General features: G+C 39.9%; 1 protein-coding gene across 3 annotated transcripts in view; it reads left to right on the forward strand.

The window, feature by feature from the left end:
- The window catches only part of LOC126235665 (ATP-binding cassette sub-family C member 4-like), a 359,166-nt gene that overhangs the window by 334,001 nt on the left and 1,341 nt on the right, over nucleotides 1-23,824 (forward strand). For all 3 annotated transcript variants that reach the window (XM_049944386.1, XM_049944385.1, XM_049944387.1), the window contains 2 exons: nucleotides 13,281-13,410; nucleotides 23,271-23,381. In XM_049944386.1, coding sequence (XP_049800343.1) covers nucleotides 13,281-13,410; nucleotides 23,271-23,381 — 241 coding nt within the window. The remainder of the gene's footprint in view (nucleotides 1-13,280; nucleotides 13,411-23,270; nucleotides 23,382-23,824) is intronic.

The following is a 23,824-nucleotide window of genomic DNA, read 5'->3' on the forward strand; positions in this document are numbered from 1 at the left end:
AGAAAAACACTATCATTTTCAGGGCTTACACAAACTGAGTGGTCTTTATACTGTTAATATGCACACAAGAGAGACAAACACTTAGTAATCATGAGTATATAATTTCCTACTATGCAATTTTCCACTTTTACTACCATGAAACATAAAATTAATATTACTGTAAGATACTGACTCACTTTCTACGATTAACAACAGGTAGTAATGTGATCATTTACTAAGCAAAACGTTATAAGCCTCAGTCTTGAGAAATTTTAATTTAGAAGTTAGCAACAGCGCTTTATATAGCAGTTTTAATAGGAAATTTATTTTGAGCAAGCATCATTAACTTTAACTCACTCTCTTGCCACATTAACTTTAACTTTCTCTTTACTATGTTCAAAGGGCATCAATTAGAAAACTGGGTTTTAATGTACTTTCAGTAAGGACACTCGGTAATCACTTTAGTTCAAACGGAGAGGACCCTGAGAGGTGTTATGATGAGGAGAAAAGTCAAGGTAGGTACATAAATTCAGATATAAATTACCTTATATTTCAGCACAATAACACATCCATTAAGCTGATCCTTCACTGTACATCATTATAATATTATGTTACAGTGATTGCGCAATGTGGTGGCAACTGCATGTTGGTAGATGGAATTGCAGGCAGAATTGCTGGACTCTGTCATTTCTTGGTGGCGATGATAGATACAAATTCCAGAATAGCCCAGCTATTTATCCATCCATCCGAGGCATTGGAAAATAACAGAAAAGCCTCTCTCGAAACCAGCACTATGCAACTTTTACACAGCAGTGCACGGACTCGTAGCTCATCTCTGACTGCTGGCTCGTCCCCGACTGACTCTTGTTCCACCTTTTCCACCTAGGCCAACCACATTTTGTGCGCGCTACACAGTTCCGTTCCCGAGGGGAACCACTACACCTCTTATACACAGAATACTAAGAGCCCTAAGTGAGGATCAGCAGTTTACATAACAGCAATCAAATACATTAAATAAGACAGAACATTTTCACATATTGACACCTCTACAAAAAAATTATTCATACAAAATTACAATTATATACAGTAAGTTTTGTTCCCTCCAAATGGGACAAAGAATTTTAAATTACAGATACACTACTTTGCATAGAATCAAATCACGACATCAAAGGCTTGACAAAGAAAAGAGTACACAATTTTATGTTATCGATTCAAACACATTTACAGACGATCAACAATGTAACATTAAATAAAGCAAAAAATAAATAAATAAATAAATAAATCCATACAGCATAAGAGCTGTGGTGTTACATAGGGAGCAGTCAGCAGAGAGGTGTAGGTCTACTAGTACAGGGAAAACAAGGTCACAAGCATCCTGAAACCTAGTGCCAAGCTAATCCAGGTGACAGAGAGCATAGCGACCTTGTGCAGAGATCTTGATGGAGAGGATAAGGTACTTATAGTAGGAAGAGCAAGAAACAGCCTGGCTAGCAACTTAGAATATAGCATAAAGTTGACCTGGAGGGAATAAGAGCAACAATATCACACACTCATGTATGGTTTGTGGAGGTTTTGCAGCGACTTGACCCGCCGTGGGTTGACATGGCTGTTAGGCATGTTAATGAAGGGCTGCACAAATTTCTGAAACAAAGTCTCATATCTATGTCATGCCAGTTGCTGCAATCAGGAGATGGAGACACACAAATCATGGCTTGTGCCTCAATAGGAGGGGGAAGGAGAGATTAGCTATGCATCTCGCAGTAAGTTTAAGGGGGGCTACAAGCACACAAGACAAAATCCCTGCGATTATTGGAATCAAAGGGGCATATTTTTAGTTTAGAATCAGATTAAAGATAGCCAATATTGAAAGAAATTAGAACAGAACAGCACCCTAATATATGTAACAGTTTCCAGATAATAATTATAATAATAATTTGTTTCATCAGAACACTAGAGGATTAAAAAATAAGGCATCTTATATGCCAGATGATGTGAAAAATTCTGGAGTGATAGATGTTCTGTGCCTCTCTGAACACCATAAAACCATATAACCACAGGAAAGGAGAAGTTAACTATCAGGGATTACAGACCTGCATCATTTTTGTGTACAGTTAATATGGAAAAACGAGGAGTTGCTACTTATGTAAAAGTTGGACACAAAGTCAAAAGTACTGAAACAAATAGTTTTTGTGTTAATCAGAGTCTAGAAGCATGTGCTTGCAAGTTGTTACTGCAGAATACTTCTCTAATGATTGTAACAGTCTACAGACCCCCTACAGGAAACTTTCAGGTATTTATGAAAAATATATGAGAAGCTTTATTGAGCTACCTGTCAGGCAAGTAGAAAAATTAATTGTTTGTGGATATTTCAAGGTAAATTTCTTAAAAGATACAGGTAGGAAAAATTATTGACTGTTTCAATTTAATTTCAGTAGTCTGTTTTCCATGTACAGCAAGATAGTAGGACACTGATTGATAGCATTTTTGTAGATAGTGCCCAGGCTGAAATAATTAATGACTACCCAATTGCTAATGAACTACTTATCATGATTCTCACGTCATGGAAATAAACAATATGGCACCTCGCTACCTTTCGGCGTGTTCATACAAAGAGAACAGGATATAATGTTCAAAGGTAAGTTAAAAGGGGTGGTGTGGGATAAGGTATATTCCGTATCGTGCTATTGTTGCATGTGAGTATGAGTGCAGTGTCGCTGCACATGTGTACTTAACTCAACCACCAACTGAACCAGCAGAAGCCAGATACTTGAGGCCACTTGTAGGAAATATTCCCATGGCATGGTCTCCACCATGCCATCTATTGGTGAATCATGCCTGTATACGAGCAGCGTTGACTCACCCTCATTATGTTCTTTTAGTCTGTGCCACTCACATCAATTGTTCTGTGTATCATTTATGTTGCACCTTCTTTATGATTCTTTTGTCTACTTATGTGTGGAGTAGTTACAAGTGGGTTTTTCCATTATTGTTCAGAGGATAATGAATAAAGCCATATTTGTGTTACTTGGGTCGGTTTCATATATTACTTGGTTACTACATGACTGGTGATGAGTTTGGAACAGATTCCGTGTGTACCGTCTGTAAGTGTGGTTTCATCAGGTTTAGTCGTTATGGACGGCCCTGCTGGCCCTGATTGAACACTTACTTTGGTAGTGACCAGTTTGTTGGCTACTGAGAGATGGAGTACTGTTCCACTGGTCTATCCACCCACTTTTCCTCCGTATGACGATTCAGCTGAGGATCGGGCAGCTTATGAAAAAAGACTCAGACAGCATTTTTTGGTGTGATAGATTCAAATTTGTGCAAAGCCTTATTCCTCTTGTGTATTACATTTACAGTGTATCATTAAGTGTGTCAAATTTCCCCTTTACAAGAACTGAAAGCTCTTATTTTTGATTGCATGTGGAGTTTACTGACCAGCTACCATCGTAAGTGAACGCATGTCACAGTGGCGCAAGTTGAGTTCCACCAATGCTGCAAGAAACCAAACCAGTCCTACAGGGCCCGGTCAGATGAACTTCAAGGCCTTAGCTGTGTCAACTCATTACTGATGCCCATAAAGACTCTTATGCCAACTCTATGGTGCATGACACAATTATCTGTTAATCTCCGTTCAAGAAGTGTGCCAAAAGCCTTTACTCTGTGAAAACACCCAGTTGGCAGGAGTTTTGCAAATAGTACAATCTTTTGAAGTTTCTTGGACAGCAGGTGACCAAATTGAAGTGTGGGGCAATGTGGCAGTACTGTCACAAGATGTGTCCACTAGGACAACAAATAGCTTGCACAACAAAGTGGCAGTTGCAGCGGTAAACTCGCGGGCCCAGCGTTGAGCAGACCGAGGCTGGCTCGAGCAGCTGTGACCACCCCAACACCGGCATCAGCATTTTCTCTTCCCATCTTGTCCTTTCTGTTTCGTCCAGCATGTAGGTACAGCACGATCTAAGGATTGTGCTATTTGTACGCTTGCCAGAAGAAAGGCCACATTGCCTCCGTGTGTCATTTGCCGAAAGTTGCTCAGGATATGGACGTAAACTGTGTGACTCCAATGCTTCTGACTTCTCCCAAGTCGTTTATCGAATTAAGCCTTTTTCACCAACTGCTTCTGTTACAACACAGGGGCTGCAGTGACATCACTGAATTCTCAAACCTATGTGAGTTCATGCTGGCCACCACTGACACTGATCATGTGGAAGCTGGTCAGGTATCACAAACAGAACCTCGAGCTGTTGGGAAAATTACAGCATATGCCTCTTGCAAATCAGTGGTTCATTCCATTACTTTTTTGGTGGTTGCTGATGCCAGTGTTGAAAACTTGTTCAGAATGCACACATTTCAGGTATTTGAATTTTCTATCACCAATGCAGTTCACCTTGTGTCCAATCAAGTACCATATTCTCAATTGGAAACACTGCCTGAGGAGTTTTCAGATTTGTTTTCAGAAGGTATAGGATGTGCTACAACTTTTCCTCCTCATATTTCTTTGAAATCCATGGCTCGGGAACCTGTTATGGCTGGTGAATGGTCATCTCCACTGGTTGTAATTTGGAAGCCATTGGGGAATTTTCACCTCTATGGTGAATTCAACACTCTGTCAATGCGCAGTCAATTGTGGATATATACCCTGTCCCACACCAGGAGGAACTGTTGGCAAAAATATTGGGTGGCTGGTAATTTTCTAAAACTGATTTGTCTTAAGCGTATCTTCAGGTTCCCCTGGATGAAGAGTATCAGCGAGTTCTGGTTTTGAATACTCTTTTTGATCTCTACCGACATTTGCACATTCCTTTACGTGTGGCTAGCACCCCTGCTATTTTCCAACAATTTTTAGAACAATTGACTATTCCTGATCTGGATTGCATTAATTATCTGGATGATATTGTTGTCACGGGCTCCTCCTCAGCCCATCACTTGAAAAATTTGCGCACTTTGTTTTCTGTCTTACAGTTTGTAGGTTTATGGTGTACCTCATGAAATATCAGTTTTTTCGACCTGCTATTGTTTATTTGGTGTTCAAGGACCCACGGGACGGGCTTCGTTGTATGCCACACCACATCTCCATTGGGGAGTTTCATGCACTAACCTTTTAGCTAGGAGACATGTTTTTTGGCCAGTGATTGATGGCAGGATTGTCTATATTGTTGCAGCTTGTAAGCAAAGTGCCTGACAAGAGGCAGTTCCCAGGACATCTCTGTCCCCCTAGCCCACTCCACACCAGCCATGGGAACACACTCATGTAGACCTTGTGGGTCCCTTCTTCAATTCCTATTGGCTCTTCATTGTGGATGCATTTTTCCAGTTTCCTTACATTCTCCAGTGTGCACCAAGGTTGGCTGAGGTTACAATTCGTAAGTTTCAGAGGTTTTTTTCTGTTGATGGTTTACTTTGTAGCTTGGTCTCTGACAATCGGCCCTACTTGATTTCTCACACCTTTCACATGTTTTGCTCCCATGACTGCATTCGTTATGTTATGGCTCTATCATTCGACTCTCAATCAAATCGCGTTCAAGTCCCTAATGAAAAAGATTGCTGTGTATTCTTCACTGAATGATGTCCTTTCCTGTTCTCTGAGCACCTATCACTTGCTGCTAAGAAATGAAAGAGGAAGCCGTCTGGTAGAATTTTGTGCAGAACATAACTTAATCATAGCTAACACTTGGTTCAAGAATCATAAAAGAAGGTTGTATACGTGGAAGAACCCTGGAGATACTAAAAGGTATCAGAATGGTTATATAATGCTAAGACAGAGATTTAGAAACCAGGTTTTAAATTGTAAGACATTTCCAGGGGCAGATGTGGACTATGACCACAATCTATTGGTTATGACCTGTAGATTAAAACTGAAGAAACTGCAAAAAGGTGGGAATTTAAGGAGATGGGACCTGGATAAACTGACTAAAGCAGAGATTGTACAGAGTTTCAGGGAGAGCATAAGGGAACAATTGACAGGAATGGGGCAAAGAAATACAGTAGAAGAAGAATGGGTAGCTTTGAGGGATGAAATAGTGAAGGCAGCAGAGGATCAAATCAGTAAAAAGATGAGGGCTAGTAGAAACCCTTGGGTAACAGAAGAAATATTGAAGTTAATTGATGAAAGGAGAAAATATAAAAATGCAGTAAATGAAGCAGGCAAAAAGGAATACAAACGTCTCGAAAATGATATCGACAGGAAGTGCAAAATGGCTAAGCAGGGATGGCTAGAGGACAAATTTAAGGATGTAGAGGCTTATCTCACGAGGGGTAAGATAGATACTGCCTACAGGAAAATTAAAGAGGCCTTGGAGAAAGGAGAACCACGTGCATGAATATCAAGAGCTCTGATGGGAACCCAGTTCTAAGCAAAGAAGGGAAAGCAGAAAGGTGGAAGGAGTATATAGAGGGTCTATACAAGGGCGAGGTACTTGAGGAAAATATTGTGGAAATGTAAGAAGATGTAGATGAAGATGAAATGGGAGATATGATGCTGCATGAAGAGTTTGACAGAGCACTGAAAGAGTCGAAACAAGGCCCCCGGAGTAGACAACATTCCATTAGAACAACTGACAGCCTTGGGAGAGCCAGTCCTGACAAAACTCTACCATCTGGTGAGCAATATGTATGAGACAGGCGAAATTCCTTCAGACTTCAAGAAGAATATAATAATTCCAATCCCAAAGAAAGCAGGTGCTGACAGATGTGAAAATTACTGAACTATCAGTTTAATAAGTCACGGCTGCAAAATACTAACCCGAATTCTTTACAGACAAATGGAAAAACTGGTAGAAGCCAACCTAGGGGAAGATCAGTTTGGATTCCGTAGAAATATGGGAACACATGAGGCAATACTGACCCTACGACTTGTCTTAGAAAATAGACTAAGGAAAGACAAAACTACATTTCTAGCATTTGTAGACTTAGAGAAAGCTTTTGACAATGTTGACTGGAATACTCTCTTTCAAATTCCGAAGGTGGCAGGGGAAAAACACAGGGAGCGAAAGGCCATTTACAATTTGTACAGAAACCAGATGGCTGTTATAAGAGTCGAGGGACATGAAAGGGAAGCAGTGATTGGGAAGAGAGTGAGACAGCGTTGTAGCCTATCCCCAATGTTATTCAATCTGTATATTGAGCAAGCAGTGAAGGAAACAAAAGAAAAATTCGGAGTAGGTATTAAAATCCATGGAGAAGAAATAAAAACTTTAAGGTTTGCCGATGACATTGTAATTCTGTCACAGACAGCAAAGGACTTGGGAGAGCAGTTGAACGGAATGGACAGTGCCTTGAAAGGAGGATATAAGATGAACATCAACAAAAGCAAAACAAGGATAATGGAATGTACTCGAATTAAGTCAGGTGATGCTGATGGAATTAGATTAGGAAATGAGACACTTAAAGTAGTAAAGGAGTTTTGCTATTTGGTGAGCAAAATAACTGATGATGGTCGAAGTAGAGAGTGTATAAAATGTAGATTGGCAATGGCAAAGAAAGCGTTTCAGAAGAAGAAAAATTTGTTAATATCGAGTATAGATTTAAATATCAGGAAGTCGTTTCTGAAAATATTTGTATGGAGTGTAGCCATGTATGGAAGTGAAACATGGATGATAAATAGTTTAGACAAGAAGAGAATAAAAGCTTTCGAAATGTGGTGCTATAGAAGAATGCTGAAGATTAGATGGGTAGATCACGTAACTAATGAGGAGGTATTGAAAAGAATTGGGGAGAAGAGGAGCTTGTGGCACAACTTGACTAGAAGAAGGGACCGGTTGGTAGGACATGTTCTGAGGCATCAAGGGATCACAAATTTGGTATTGGAGGGCAGTGTGGAGGGTAAAAATCATAGAGGGAGACCACGAGATGAATATACTAAGCAGATTCAGAAGGATGTAGGCTGCAGTAGGTACTTGGAGATGAAGAAGCTTGCACAGGATAGAGTAGCATAGAGAGCTGCATCAAACCAGTCTCAGGACTGAAGACCACAACAACAACAACAACATCACTTCACACTTATGGGGGAGCAGAGCCTGGCTCCATGGTTGGTAGCCAAGCAAACTCTTCCATCTGCTGTGGCCTGCACTACAACTGCCATATCGTCTGGCCACTTCAGGCTGGGATCGCTGGTTTGGGCATGGAAGTTTAGTCACCAGCCCAGGTGGATACTGGCCACTATTGTCCACAACCATGCATGTATACTTACATCAACTGCCAACTTAATCAGCGTGGGCCAACCACTAGAGGTCACCTATAGGAAGCTTACACACGGCACTGTCTCTGCCATACCATCTACAGGTGACTCGCACCTATATACACGTGGAGCAGCAGTGACTCACATTCACTATGTTCTTTTAGTTTGTACCGCTCACATCAGTTGTTCTGTGTATTGCTGATGTTGCACCTTCTATGTGATTCTTTTCTTTTTTCGGAGGTTTCTGAATAAAGCCATATTTGTATTACATTTATTGGGTTTCATGTGTTATTAGGTTACAACAGTAAGTATAGAAAAAGATGCTAAGGTCAAATTCAGTTTATTCCCTACCAAATTTGAAAGTTGATTTCCAAATAAATTATCTAGAAGATCCACTAAAAAAAGGGTAAGCGTGGATAACTAAGGGAATTAAAATCTCATGGAAGAGGAAGAGAGAAATTTATATACAGGAAGATAAGTCAAGATCCAGCATTACTAGCACACTACAGGAAATACTGTTCCATTTTAAGCAAAGCCATTAAAATGTCAAAAAGGTATGCACGTCCTGACAGAAGTAAACTATACAAATAAAAAAATTAAAAATGTAAGTGATATTGTCAAATGGATGACAGGTCAGCCAGTCAATGTAAAAGGTATAACAATTAAACTAAATAACAATGTTGTGACTGATAATTCACATGTTGCAAGTACTTTTAACAACCACTTTCTAAATTTAGCAGCATCACTGTGTGAGTTTAAGAAGCAGGAGAATATATTAAAAAGGTCATTCCACAAAACTTTAAGCAACTAGTAGTACCAAGCAGCTAGCAGTAACACCACCATCTTTGACACATAGCGGGTTTGAATCATACTTGACAAACAGAATGCAATGGTTGTGCTGAATAATTCAAACAATATCAGAAAGATAAAAAATTTTAATGACTGGGGAGACAACACAAAGGGAGTATCACAGGGTTCAATGTTGGGTCCACTCCTACTACTTATACACTCCTGGAAATGGAAAAAAGAACACATTGACACCGGTGTGTCAGACCCACCATACTTGCTCCGGACACTGCGAGAGGGCTGTACAAGCAATGATCACACGCACGGCACAGCGGACACACCACAAACCGCGGTGTTGGCCGTCGAATGGCGCTAGCTGCGCAGCATTTGTGCACCGCCGCCGTCAGTGTCAGCCAGTTTGCCGTGGCATACGGAGCTCCATCGCAGTCTTTAACACTGGTAGCATGCCGCGACAGCATGGACGTGAACCGTATGTGCAGTTGACGGACTTTGAGCGAGGGCGTATAGTGGGCATGCGGGAGGCCGGGTGGACGTACCGCCGAATTGCTCAACACGTGGGGCGTGAGGTCTCCACAGTACATCGATGTTGTCGCCAGTGGTCGGCGGAAGGTGCACGTGCCCGTCGACCTGGGACCGGACCGCAGCGACGCACAGATGCACGCCAAGACCGTAGGATCCTACGCAGTGCCGTAGGGGACCGCACCGCCACTTCCCAGCAAATTAGCGACACTGTTGCTCCTGGGGTATCGGCGAGGACCATTCGCAACCGTCTCCATGAAGCTGGGCTACGGTCCCGCACACCGTTAGGCCGTCTTCCGCTCACGCCCCAACATCGTGCAGCCCGCCTCCAGTGGTGTCGCGACAGGCGTGAATGGAGGGACGAATGGAGACGTGTCGTCTTCAGCGATGAGAGTCGCTTCTGCCTTGGTGCCAATGATGGTCGTATGCGTGTTTGGCGCCGTGCAGGTGAGCGCCACAATCAGGACTGCATACGACCGAGGCACACGGGGCCAACACCCGGCATCATGGTGTGGGGAGCGATCTCCTACACTGGCCGTACACCACTGGTGATCGTCGAGGGGACACTGAATAGTGCACGGTACATCCAAACCATCATCGAACCCATCGTTCTACCATTCCTAGACCGGCAAGGGAACTTGCTGTTCCAACAGGACAATGCACGTCCGCATGTATCCCGTGCCACCCAACGTGCTCTAGAAGGTGTAAGTCAACTACCCTGGCCAGCAAGATCTCCGGATCTGTCCCCCATTGAGCATGTTTGGGACTGGATGAAGCGTCGTCTCACGCGGTCTGCACGGCCAGCACGAACGCTGGTCCAACTGAGGCGCCAGGTGGAAATGGCATGGCAAGCCGTTCCACAGGACTACATCCAGCATCTCTACGATCGTCTCCATGGGAGAATAGCAGCCTGCATTGCTGCGAAAGGTGGATATACACTGTACTAGTGCCGACATTGTGCATGCTCTGTTGCCTGTGTCTATGTGCCTGTGGTTCTGTCAGTGTGATCATGTGATGTATCTGACCCCAGGAATGTGTCAATAAAGTTTCCCCTTCCTGGGACAATGAATTCACGGTGTTCTTATTTCAATTTCCTGGAGTGTATTTTCCACCATACACAAAATAGGTGGTCGTCAAAAGTGTGTCGAAATAACTTCAGTGTTTCAGGAGAGAAATGAGCAGCCAACAGTTTTAACGTACCTACCACCGGTACCTTTGTAAACAAAGAGACCACATTTAGGCTGATCATGATGTCAGTCGGACCTATCCTCATCTGATTTATGATGTCAACAAACATTTTTGAGTTATTAATATGGCTACAGTTGCCGACTATAGGTGCTAATAACTTGGTTAAGTATTTTGCCAACCGTTATGTAGGAGACCTAATAGAATTAACAATAGGTCTCAACGGGACCCCATCCTTGTGGACCTCGGGTAGACCGTATAACCGGGGTGGCCTTGGTGCTCTAGGTTGTAGGTTCTTGACCAGTTCTTCTGGGAGGCCAGGGTTCTTCAGTAGCTCCCCTGTCTTCCTGCTAAGTGCTGCTGTGGGATCCCATTTAAGAATCTGGTACATGGTATCTTCCAATAGTAGGGCCACTTTCTTATGATAATCGGTAGCATTGAGGAAAACTGTGGCATTCCCTTTGTCGGCTGGTAGCACAACTAACTCTTCATCCTTTGGCAACGATTTCAATGCCTGTTTCTCTACTCTGCTTACTTTGGACTTAGGAAGCTTGGCTGCGGCTAAAATCTGACTAGTGGCAAGCCTTACCTCATCTGTTGCCTCTTCAGGAAGGTGCCAAACCGCTTGTTCTACTCCACTGATAATCTCGGCCACTGGAAGCTTTTGTGGCAGCTGGAGAAAAGTTCAGTCCCTTACTGAGAACTGAGATGGTGGCGTCATCAATTTCCTTGTCGGAGAAGTTGATAACAGTGCGATGTGCATCGCTGAACACAGAAATTCCTTTTTCACAGTTAAGGCGCACAAATTTATCAGCTTATTTTGCTGCAATCTTGCTTAAATTAGTTCGCTGATGTGCAACCGAGGTCATGTCTACTCATTCGCAGTCTCAAGGTGACAAAACTGCAGACAAAAACAGATGGCAACTATATAAGGAGCGAGCGTCGGCATCCAGGTCAAACCTCGTACGATGTATCCTCTCCCTGACGACCGAATGACTTGTCTTCCGCCTTAACCGTGGAAAAGGACTTTCTGTGTTCCCTGGATCTAGTCTGTAAACAGAGTTCCCACGCCGTATCCCCACACTCTCCCAATCCTCCCACCACCTGCAGGAACCAGCTACAAACAAGCGATCTCTGTACCTCTCCCTACCCCAGCCTCTCCCCACAGGGGACCATATCGTTGTTGAAGGCCCAACCCCCTCCCCTATCAGCTCCTCCTATTCAAGTCCTGGCAAAGGCTTATCCTACCCCACAGAGACTGAGCCACATGTGAAAACAAGCTCTGGTGCAATCATTGCACAGCTTTTTATAGTGGTGTGACCACCAACCAGCTGTCCACCAGGATGAATTTTGGCCACCAGCAAAGTGGAGTACCCAATGGCACAACATGAAGCTGAACATAACATGCCTGATTTGAATAGCTGCCTTCACAGCCTGGGCCATCTGGATTCTCCCCTCCGCCATCAGCGTTTGTGAACTACGTAGATGAGAGTTTTCCTTAAAACGTATTCTCCGCTACCGAAATGATCCCAGCCTCAACCAATGCTAATCTACTGTCCCCAAACCTTCTCCCAACAGTTTTCATTCCCTTTGTCGCATCAGCTCCTCCCAGTTCACATCCCCCACCCTCATTGTGTGCTGCTCTCTGCCAAGGCACCCACTGGTCCTTTCCCCTTCTATGTTCCTCTCCTTTTCCACTCTCCTTCCACCCCCACCCCCAAATCCCACCCCACCCCTACAGCGTCCTGAGGCTTTTCCCGGCAACCTCACCCTGAGACCTTCTAGTCATTGCTCACTTACCCTGCCATCCCTCTCTCTACCCCAACCCACTCTGGACTGCTGCTTTCATTCAACAAGATAGTTGCACTATGACCAGAGCGTCCACAGATGGCGGTCGTGTGTGGGTGAGGTGTGCTTGCTTGTGTGAATGTGTGTGTGTTTTTTCTTTCTTTTCTGAAGCAGGCTTTGGCCAAAAGCTCAGTGTGTAACAGTCTTTTCGTTGTGCCTGTCTACAACTCAACATGCCATCTTTACGATGGGTTGATCTAGGGATTGCATTAATAAATAAAGCAGTTGGCTGGATAGTATACTTGAAATCAGTAGACCTATGTTCCTACAAGAAATACATTTATTTAAAATTATTTGAGTGTCCATAGAATACATTGGCATTAATGTATGATATTGTTTTTATAATGTAGAGACAATGCATGTAATGTTAGTTTTTGTGATAGTGTAGTTTTTAGCTACTAGCCTGACCCCAAAAGTTATCTTTCATGTAGTGATACACAGGAAACAATGTGTGAACTAAGAAATGGTGTCTTAAAAATAAAAGAACAATATTTACATGTGATATTCAAATGTGCAGTGAATATCATAAAATTTTCTGCAGGCATCTGAAGACCCAGTGATATCTATTATTTTATTCGTGTTTTATATGAAATTTGCCAAATATATCACTCATTTATATACAGAAACTTCACCAGCTGATACACTACAACTGATACTCTAGCAGGTTTCACATCCTTAGCATCAATATCATTTTGATCACAAGCTCTTAAAGCAAAATTAAAGATATAATAAAATATATAAATACATTCTTCATTTTTTTTAGAACTGATAGTCTCATACAGAAGACGATACGTAAGAAGTTCAAAGACTGCACTGTGCTTACAATTGCACACAGACTGAACACAATCATGGACTCAGATAAAGTTCTTGTCATGGACTCCGGGACCATGGTGGTGAGTAGTATCACAAGACCATTATGCTTACTCTGCGTTAGTGTTTTTACATATATTCATTGCAAAATGGGAATAATAAATTTCATTAAAGAAGCACTTTGTTTTGTGTATTATATGCATTTGTCATTTGAAGTGTTAGCGAGTACTACATATCAACAGCTTTAAGTATTAAAATCATAAAAAGTGATTAAGAACAAGTTGCAATCAGAGGAAAGCTATCACTACATATTAAGATAATGTGTAAAGATTCTTCTGTGCTTCCCCCTGATACTGTCACTTTGTAGCTTGACAAGAGGTTAAAAGCTAAGTCTCGGAAAGGCCAAAACAATGTATAATCAGTATACGGAAATAAAGACAGTGAAGATTGACAATAATATTATTGAACCAAGGTAGGAAGGTTAAGATTTAATGTTTTGTGGATGATGAGGTCTTATCAGATAGAGCACAAGCTCCAGTCATACATGAAGGGGATTGGAGATCAGCTTTAATCTTTTCAAAGGAACTATTCTGACATTTGTCTTAATTAATTTAGAAAAAAATTTGGAACACTAAAATCTAGATGCCTGTACAAGATTCTTCTCCTCCTGAACACAAGCATACTTTGCTAACCACTGCACAACCTGAATTTAAATTATTTTAGTTCATGATCATAAGAATATTGCACTGTACAGCAATTACATTAACAATCAAGTCAAGAGGGAAAGGAATATAGAGGTAAACATGGGTCAGAGATTATTCGGAGAACTGAACGATATTTTCAAAAGTAAATTCCCAAAGTGTTGAACTGAAAAGTCTAGAACCAGTGTGTATTGTCAGATCTAATTGCTGTGGGTCATGGGACTTCAATGAACAAACCATCTAAAACTTGAGCATCGAGAAACATGCACAGGGAAGAACAAGGAGGAATGGAGGTCAGGGGGTGCTGTGTCAACTATTATGAATTTGTTTGTGTGGAACTAAAACCAAATGAAGTGGCGGAAGATGGTAAAATGGATTTATATGCGGGATTTCTGATGATAAGAAATAACATAAATGATGACCTAGTGGAAGATGAGTAGATATTGTTACCGTATTTACTCGAATCTAAGCCGCACTTTTTTTCCGGTTTTTGTAATCCAAAAAACCGCCTGCGGCTTAGAATCGAGTGCAAAGCAAGCGGGAGTTCTGAAAAATGTTGGTGGGTGCCGCCACAACTAACTTCTGCCGTCGAATATATGTAGCGCCACATAGGCATGCTTTGTTGGCACAAAGATAAATACTGGCACCAAAATCTCTGCGTCAGTAAATAAATAAAAAAAAAAGTGGAAGACGAGCCTTTTTCCTCCGCCCAGAGTTTCGATCACTGCATTTTGGTACATTATTCAACGAAGTAAATACAAATTCTGTATTGTTGATCTTCGAATGTAGCAGCATTTCAATGTACTATGAAAATCCGACTGGCAAGACTGTTTGGGATGTTTGTCAATATGGCCAACTCTACGTTCTGAATTTTTTCGTACCTGTGAGAAGAGATGGTTGCTAATAGGAGCTTTTATGAATTGTGAATCACATGTAGTATTCTCTTCGCCATAAGATTAATACGAATATAAACATTTTGCCATGTATTGTTTCGTGTTTGCTACTATCTCATTTAAATCCTGTCTGCCTAATAAACTATGAAACTAGAGTGAGACAACAGCAAACGCGGAAGAATATACATATCATGTCATGTTTATATTCGTATTATTCTTATGCCTGATAGTGATACAGTCAGAAATGAAGCACGGCAACTGACTAGATTTTTAAATCTAAGATGACTCTAATTTTTGTGCAGAATGTAATGAACTAAAGAGGCACCTGCAAAGATTTTCAAACGGAGAAAAATTTTCGCTAAAATTTCGTTCAGATCATCATCTATCATACGCAGTCTATTATTTGGTTCTTGTTGATCATTATCAAAGAAAGCAGTAGTGTAAGTAACAACAAATGTTTCGCTAATGAAACGATTCCTCTCTATTTTTTATTTGTAAGCGGCGGTAGCGCGCACAAAAGCAAGCCACGCCGCGAGCGGCGACAGGCCGTAAACACGCACTATCAGAATGCGACAAACAATGCATGACACAGTACAGTAATGCATTTTCAGCTTAGAGTGACGTAAACACCTATAACAAAGAGAACGGCACTTATCAGATCAAAGAAAAATAAGCAATCAATTCAAACCAGACGAAGCACGTGAAAAAGGAAGGGTACCCGTATAAATACGGACGGAGCGCGTGACGCGTAGCAGTGGCTACCTGGTAAACCGTAACTGCTAACCTTATGACTCGAACCAAACTACTGCAGCTGTATCATCATTCATTCGACCTAAATTGTGTCTCATATTACAATTAGACGAACTTTGTTTCGATTTGGAGGTGCGACTTAAAACTTTTCTCTCCCCTTGAATTTCGAGTCTCAAATTTCAGGTGCGGCTTAGATTCGGGAAATTTTTTTTTCCTTGATTTCGAGTCTCATTTTTCAGGTGCGGCTTAGATTCGAGTGCGGCTTAGATTCGAGTAAATACGGTAGGTAACTGGCAGCACATACTTGGGATGCATAAGGTGGGAGGCATAAAATGTGGAAAGGTCTGAACTTTTTAATTCAACAGTGAATGAAACATCCCTGATGATTATTCTGTCTGTTATTTGTCAAATATAACTGTTTATTCTCTTTTGAGTCTTACAGTAATTTGTAATCCTGATCAGGTACTTCATCTGTAATTGATTACTTATTTGCAAGTTGTAAAGTTTAATAAAAGTTTCTTTATCTCCCAGAGTATGCATGTCAAGCACTGATACTTGAATGCCTTTGAAGGAGAAATTCACTGTCTCCAGTTGATAATTTTATTAGACAATATGATGAGTTTGATGATTCCGTTCTTATGCACGATAATTTGTGGCTGCCTAGTCATCTTCATCAGGTGCTGCAAGATATTGTCTTAGGTGTGTTCATTTCCTGGACTCCAATCAGGCTGTTGTTTTTTATACTCATAATGCAATCAACATTATTATTTTTTTATTTTGTTTTTATTATTATTATTTCATGTGGCTCAGTGACCTTGTGAAAGTCTTTCTATGGGACACCACATCGGCAACTTGCCGACCAGGTAAAGGGGGCCTACAATTTACATGAAATCTTAACCACCTGTAGTTTCTGGCAACTCCTCAAATGGTTGAAAGGTGAATGCTTGGTTAAAATGAAGACTAAAAAATATGTAATAATAATAATAATAATAATAATAATAATAATAATAATAATAACCCCCGTGGAGGCCCGGGAAAAGAATAGGCCTCCGGTATGTTCTGCCAGTTGTAAAAGGCGACGAAAAGAACAAACCACTAATAGGGCTAACCCCCCTTTTAGTGTGATTACTTGGTTCAGGACAGAACTAAAGAAGCCTCGGACAAGCGCCGTCATGGTCGGGGACGACGCTTGAACCCTATGCCCGCCCACAATGGTAACGACACTGCTAGCCAACTGGAAAATGATTTAAATCCAAATAGAGGTGTTTTGCAGGATATGCTTCCTGCAACCACCCTAGAAGGAAAACAAAGACAGAGGATGAGATGGTCAGATGAAGTTAATCGACACCTCATGTTCTGTTATTACCAAGCAACAAACCTAGGAACCAACACAACTGGATACAGATCACAAGTACACACAACATTTATTACCAGATACCCAGAATTAAAATTTTTAACAGAACAACGACTAGCTGATCAGATCCGTGTAATAATCAAAAATAACAGGATACCCCAGTCAGAATTAGAAAACATCAAACAACAAGTACAACAAATACTAGAACAAAATAATGTGCAATCAGAAGAAGAAGAAGAAGAAAATACAGTAATGGACTCAAACATCCCAGAGCAAACAAACAAAGAACAACACACATCAATTAAACAATCAGAGGAAAACGACATCTTAAGACAGCCACCAGAACAAGCACAAATAGAACACGAAGTGACACACATGTTAGATATAGAAGAGAAATTTCAGCTGACATATATAGAATACAAAGACACAAACACAGACATTAGACCATTCTTGCATAGACCACCAAATAACCCACAAGTCGAAACAACACTAACAACTATCAACACAATCATACACAACAAAATAAATGAAAATACAACAATGGAAGAGTTACAACTACTGGTTTATGTAGGAGCACTCACTACACTAAATATACACACTAGGCAGAGATCAGAACCAACCAACACACAGAAGAAACCCACAAAACCAGCATGGCAACACAGGCTACAGATCAGAATAGAAAAACTGAGAAAAGACATCGGACAGCTAACACAATTTATAAGAAATGAAATATCAGACAAAAAACGAAAAAGGTTAGGTAAAATCTCACAAGAAGCAATGGAGCAATTAGATGAAAAGAAGCAGAAGTTACAAGCATTGGCCAAACGACTTAGAAGATACAAAAAAAGTGAAAATAGAAGGAAACAAAACCAAACATTCAACACAAACCAAAAGAAATTTTACCAAACAATAGATAACACACACATTAAAATAGACAATCCACCAAACATAACAGACATGGAACACTTCTGGAGCAACATATGGTCAAACCCGGTACAACATAACAGGCATGCACGGTGGATACAAGCAGAAACAGACTCATACAAGATGATACCACAAATGCCTGAAGTGATAATTTTGCAACATGAAGTCACCCGAGCAATTAATTCTACGCACAATTGGAAAGCCCCTGGAAATGATAAAATAGCAAATTTCTGGCTAAAGAAGTTCACCTCAACACATTCACATCTAACTAAATTATTTAACAGTTAAATTGCAGACCCATACAGTTTCCCTGATACACTTACACATGGAATAACCTATCTGAAACCTAAAGATCAAGCAGACACAGCAAACCCAGCTAAATATCGCCCCATTACATGCCTACCAACAATCTACAAAATATTAACTTCAGTCATTACACAGAAATTAATGACACATACAACACAGAACAAAATTATAAATGAAGAACAAAAAGGCTGCTGCAAAGGAGCGCGAGGATGTAAAGAGCAACTGATAATAGATGCAGAGGTGACATATCAAGCTAAAACTAAACAAAGGTCACTACACTACGCATACATTGATTACCAAAAAGCTTTTGATAGTGTACCCCACTCATGGTTACTACAGATATTGGAAATATACAAAGTAGATCCTAAATTGATGCAGTTCCTAAACATAGTTATGAAAAACTGGAAAACCACACTTAATATCCAAACAAACTCTAATAATATCACATCACAGCCAATACAGATTAAGCGTGGAATATACCAAGGAGACTCATTAAGTCCTTTCTGGTTCTGCCTTGCTCTGAACCCACTATCCAACATGCTAAACAATACAAATTATGGATACAATATTACTGGAACATACCCACACAAAATCACACATTTGCTATACATGGATGATCTAAAACTACTGGCAGCAACCAATCAACAACTCAACCAATTACTAAAGATAACAGAAGGATTCAGCAATGATATAAGTATGGCTTTTGGAACAGACAAATGTAAGAAAAATAGCATAGTCAAGGGAAAACACACTAAACAAGAAGATTACATATTGGATAACCACAGCGACTGCATAGAAGCGATGGAAGAAACGGATGCCTATAAATATCTAGGATACAGGCAAAAAATAGGAATAGATAATACAAATATTAAAGAAGAACTAAAAGAAAAATATAGACAAAGACTAACAAAAATACTGAAAACAGAACTGACAGCAAGAAACAAGACAAAAGCTATAAATACTTATGCCATACCAATATTGACCTACTCATTTGGAGTAGTGAAATGGAGTAACACAGACCTAGAAGCACTCAATACACTTACACGCTCACGATGCCACAAATATAGAATACATCACATACATTCAGCAACAGAAAGATTCACATTAAGCAGAAAGGAAGGAGGAAGGGGATTTATCGACATAAAAAACCTACATTATGGACAGGTAGACAATTTAAGAAAATTCTTTCTAGAACGAGCAGAAACTAGCAAAATACACAAGGCAATCACTCATATAAATACATCGGCTACACCACTGCAATTTCATAACCACTTCTACAACCCTTTAGATCACATAACATCAACAGATACGAAGAAAGCAAATTGGAAAAAGAAAACACTTCATGGCAAGCACCCATATCATCTAACACAGCCACACATCGATCAAGACGCATCCAACACATGGCTAAGAAAAGGCAATATATACAGTGAGACAGAAGGATTCATGATTGCAATACAGGATCAAACAATAAACACCAGGTATTTCAGCAAGCATATTATTAAAGATCCCAATACCACAACAGATAAATGCAGACTTTGTAAACAACAAATAGAAACAGTAGATCACATCACAAGCGGATGTACAATACTAGCAAATACAGAATACCCCAGAAGACATGACAATGTCGCAAAAATAATACATCAACAGCTTGCCTTACAACATAAACTTATAAAACAACACGTTCCTACATACAAGTATGCACCACAAAATGTACTGGAGAATGATGAATACAAATTATACTGGAACAGAACCATTATAACAGATAAAACAACGCCACATAACAAACCTGACATCATACTCACCAATAAAAAGAAGAAATTAACACAACTAATCGAAATATCCATACCCAATACAACAAATATACAAAAGAAAACAGGAGAAAAAATTGAAAAATACATCCAACTGGCTGAGGAAGTCAAAGACATGTGGCATCAGGATAAAGTTGACATCATACCAATTATACTATCAACTACAGGAGTCATACCACACAATATCCACCAATACATCAATGCAATACAGCTACATCCAAACATATATATACAATTACAGAAATCCGTAATTATTGATACATGTTCAATTACCCGAAAGTTCCTAAATGCAATATAACATGTACCGTACAGCAAAAAGGAAGTGACGCTTGATAAAGGTCCGCGTCACTCTATTCTTAACCAGACTTTAAAAAAGTCTGAGAAAGTAAAGAAATAATAATAATAATAATAATAATTTTATTGTCTTTAAGCCATTACAGCAATAGACAAAGTCATACATATAATACAATACAGTACAGTACATGCTATAGAAGGACAGAATTGTTAAGAACTTTACAGTTTAATATCACAGGTCATGAAATCCTTTACATTGTAGAATGGGTTTACAACTAACCAGTCATAAAGTGTTTGTTTGTATTGTTGCTCTGGTAAATTTTGTATACCTTGTGGAAGTTTGTTAAATAATTTGTGGCCCATAAGTTCATAACTGTTAACTGATTTTGACAGTGTGTGGTAGGGCGTATAGATAGAGCTGTTTGTCCTAGTGCTGTAACAGTGTATATTTGCCATGCGTTTTACTTTACGTAAGTTCTTTTTTGTGTAGATTAAAACATAATAAATATATAGGTTTATTACTGTCATGATTTTTTGTTGAGTAAACAAAGGTTTACAATGAGCCTTGTATGGTGAGCCTGTAATTATCCTAATAGCTTTCTTTTGCAGCAATAGTATATCATGCACACAAGTGGAGTTTCCCCATAAAATAATGCCATAGGATATGATGCTTTGGAAAAATGAGTAGTAAGATACTCTAACATAATTTTTAGGTACACAGTGCATTAATCGCCTTAACAAATAGATTACCCTAGACAATTTACCGCTAATATACTTAATATGTGGATTCCAAGAAAGTTTATCATCCAAATATACCCCCAAAAATTTAACACAACTAGGATCATCTGATGGAAACTTGTCTTTTAAACTAAATACCATCTGCTGGGTTTTGCTTTCATTAAGCAAGAACCCATTTGCTTTAAACCAGAGTGAAGCTTGCTCAATTGTCTCTGTAACACATGTTTGAAGGCTATTAAGATCATTACTGCTGTTCAGAAATGTTGTATCATCAGCATAGAGTACTGTTCTGGATTTGATAAATGATGGCAGGTCATTTATCATTATTAGGAACAGGAAAGGGCCCAGCACGGATCCCTGTGGAACACCTACCTCAACTTGTTCTATACTGGACATTTCTTTCCCAACACAGACGGCTTGCTTACGGTTTTGTAAATATGATCTTAATAGCTTAAGGCTGTTACCTTTAACACCGTAAAAGTCCATTTTTTCGAGTAGTAGTGTATGTTCTACACAGTCAAAGGCTTTGCTTAGGTCACAAAAAGTCACTTGGGCAAAGCATTTATCTTCAAATACTTGATGGATGTATTTAACAACATTGTCTATGGCATCAATGGTTGACAGGTTTTTCCTAAAGCCATACTGTGATCCACTTATTAATCCTATGTTATCAAAGTAAACAGATAATTGTTGGTAAATTATGCATTCTAGAACTTTTGAGAAAACTGGGACTATGGATATTGGCCTGTAACTTGAGACAGAATTTTTATCTCCTTTTTTATGTACTGGAACTACCCTAGACAGTTTAAGCTCATCAGGGAAAAAACCCTCCAGTATACACTTGTTTATACAATATGTTAGGGGGTACACAATACAGTCTATTACTTTCTTAAGCATGTTACAAGACAGGTCATATATGTCTACACTGTCTGATGATTTTAACTGCTTCACTATTCTTAACACAAAACCAGGTGAGACCTCAGAAAAATTGAAGGTACTTGTGTTTGTTGATGACCTAGCAATATTTTTTGACAGTAACTGTGATGAGCTGATTTCAGGTTTAATTATAGCACTTCCTACTTCCTCAACTGGTTTAATAAAAAAGTCATTAAATTCCTGGGGAGAGATACTAATTTTGTCACTTCTTTTATCTTTGGCGACACTATTTATTAGAGTCCATGCTGCTTTGCACTTATTGGTGGATTTCTCAATACTTCTGAGATATGTGCTTGTTTGGCTTCCACAATTGCTTTGTTGTACTCATTCCTAGATCTAACATAGGCTAGTTTAGCATGGTTGGTTTTCAGATTTTTATAAATATTGTACAACAACATAACTCGATTTTTCATAGTAGACAGCTGTTTTGTGTACCATGTATTTTGTCTATTCAAATCCACGACCTCTCAATTTGCAGGCGTGAACTTTACCACTAGACTAACTGGACCAGCATTGCTATGAGGTCATGGTATACCTCTCTTTCACTAGTTAGGAAGAAACTGGAGTGACATCCTGAATGCTCCTTAGCTGCTTGCACTGCAGTTTCAGGATATATCACTTTGCTATCCCTGCTGTCAATATGTAGGAAGTAGACTTTCCTACACAATCCACACTACAAAACAGTCCAAGCTGTTCATTATTACCTTCATGCACCTCGGAATCAAAGGAGGATGATGCATTCTGTTGGGTATAAGAGAACATTGGAACCTCAGGAAATGAATACAGTGTTGTAACCGTTAAAGGGCCTAGGTACAGACCTATTGTGCTCTGAGTCCTTTTATTTTAATCCTATGTAAGCTCTTCTTATATGGAAATAACTATTTTTCAATGCTAAAAGGCTAAAACATAGCCTACAGTTATCCAAATGGAGCTGTAGTCAGTTTGCTCACTACTGAGGCATGTTCTCAAGTGCAGTTGCTTTGATACTATTTTTCTCCAGCTTTATGGCTAAAAAGATCATCATGCAAATGTTTACACTCAACATAAATACCTTTCTATACATTCAAATTATTTTAGTACATAAATGGAAGAATATTGCATTGTATGTGCTGGTAACAGGGTTATTAATGCAAAATAAATAAATCAGCAAAATTAAATGTAATCCTGTTTCCTGCTGTGATGCCACTCAAAGGAGGTGTAATGTGCCGTCATCAACAGTGGCTCTGCTGATTCTTTCAGGAATATGCACACCCTCATGAGCTTCTACAGAATCCAGAGGGATATTTCTACAAAATGGTCCAGCAGACTGGAAAATCAATGGAATCACAGTTGAGGCAGGTGGCACAAGAGGCAAGTGTATACTTAATTTTAATTTAGTAGTACTTGGTACCATAAACAATTATTTACACAACCCGCCCAGACAGCTGTGTGCATTTGCGTGATGGTTCTGTGATTTGAGATGGCGCCCCAGCCCCGGATCAAATCTGATCGATGGTTTAACAGTGAGGTCCAGTGCGCTGGCCAGTCTGGATGGGGTTTTTAGGGGAGGGGTGCCCACAGGAAGGGCATCTCTGGCCACCGTCTACCACTAACAATTGCCAAATCGAATAATTAACACATCAAACCTGTGAAAATACAGGATTATGCCCAGGAAAAATAAGAGAAAAAAATAATCATTTACTCATATCTACTCTTTAATCAGATGTTTTGTGGTCAAGTATTATACTTTAGGAAAACTGTAATTCTCTCTTCCACTGGACATCATTTCACTTCAAAATCTTCTATTTTTAATA

Source organism: Schistocerca nitens, chromosome 2 (genome assembly GCF_023898315.1).
Source record: "Schistocerca nitens isolate TAMUIC-IGC-003100 chromosome 2, iqSchNite1.1, whole genome shotgun sequence".
Lineage (NCBI taxonomy): Eukaryota > Metazoa > Arthropoda > Insecta > Orthoptera > Acrididae > Schistocerca > Schistocerca nitens.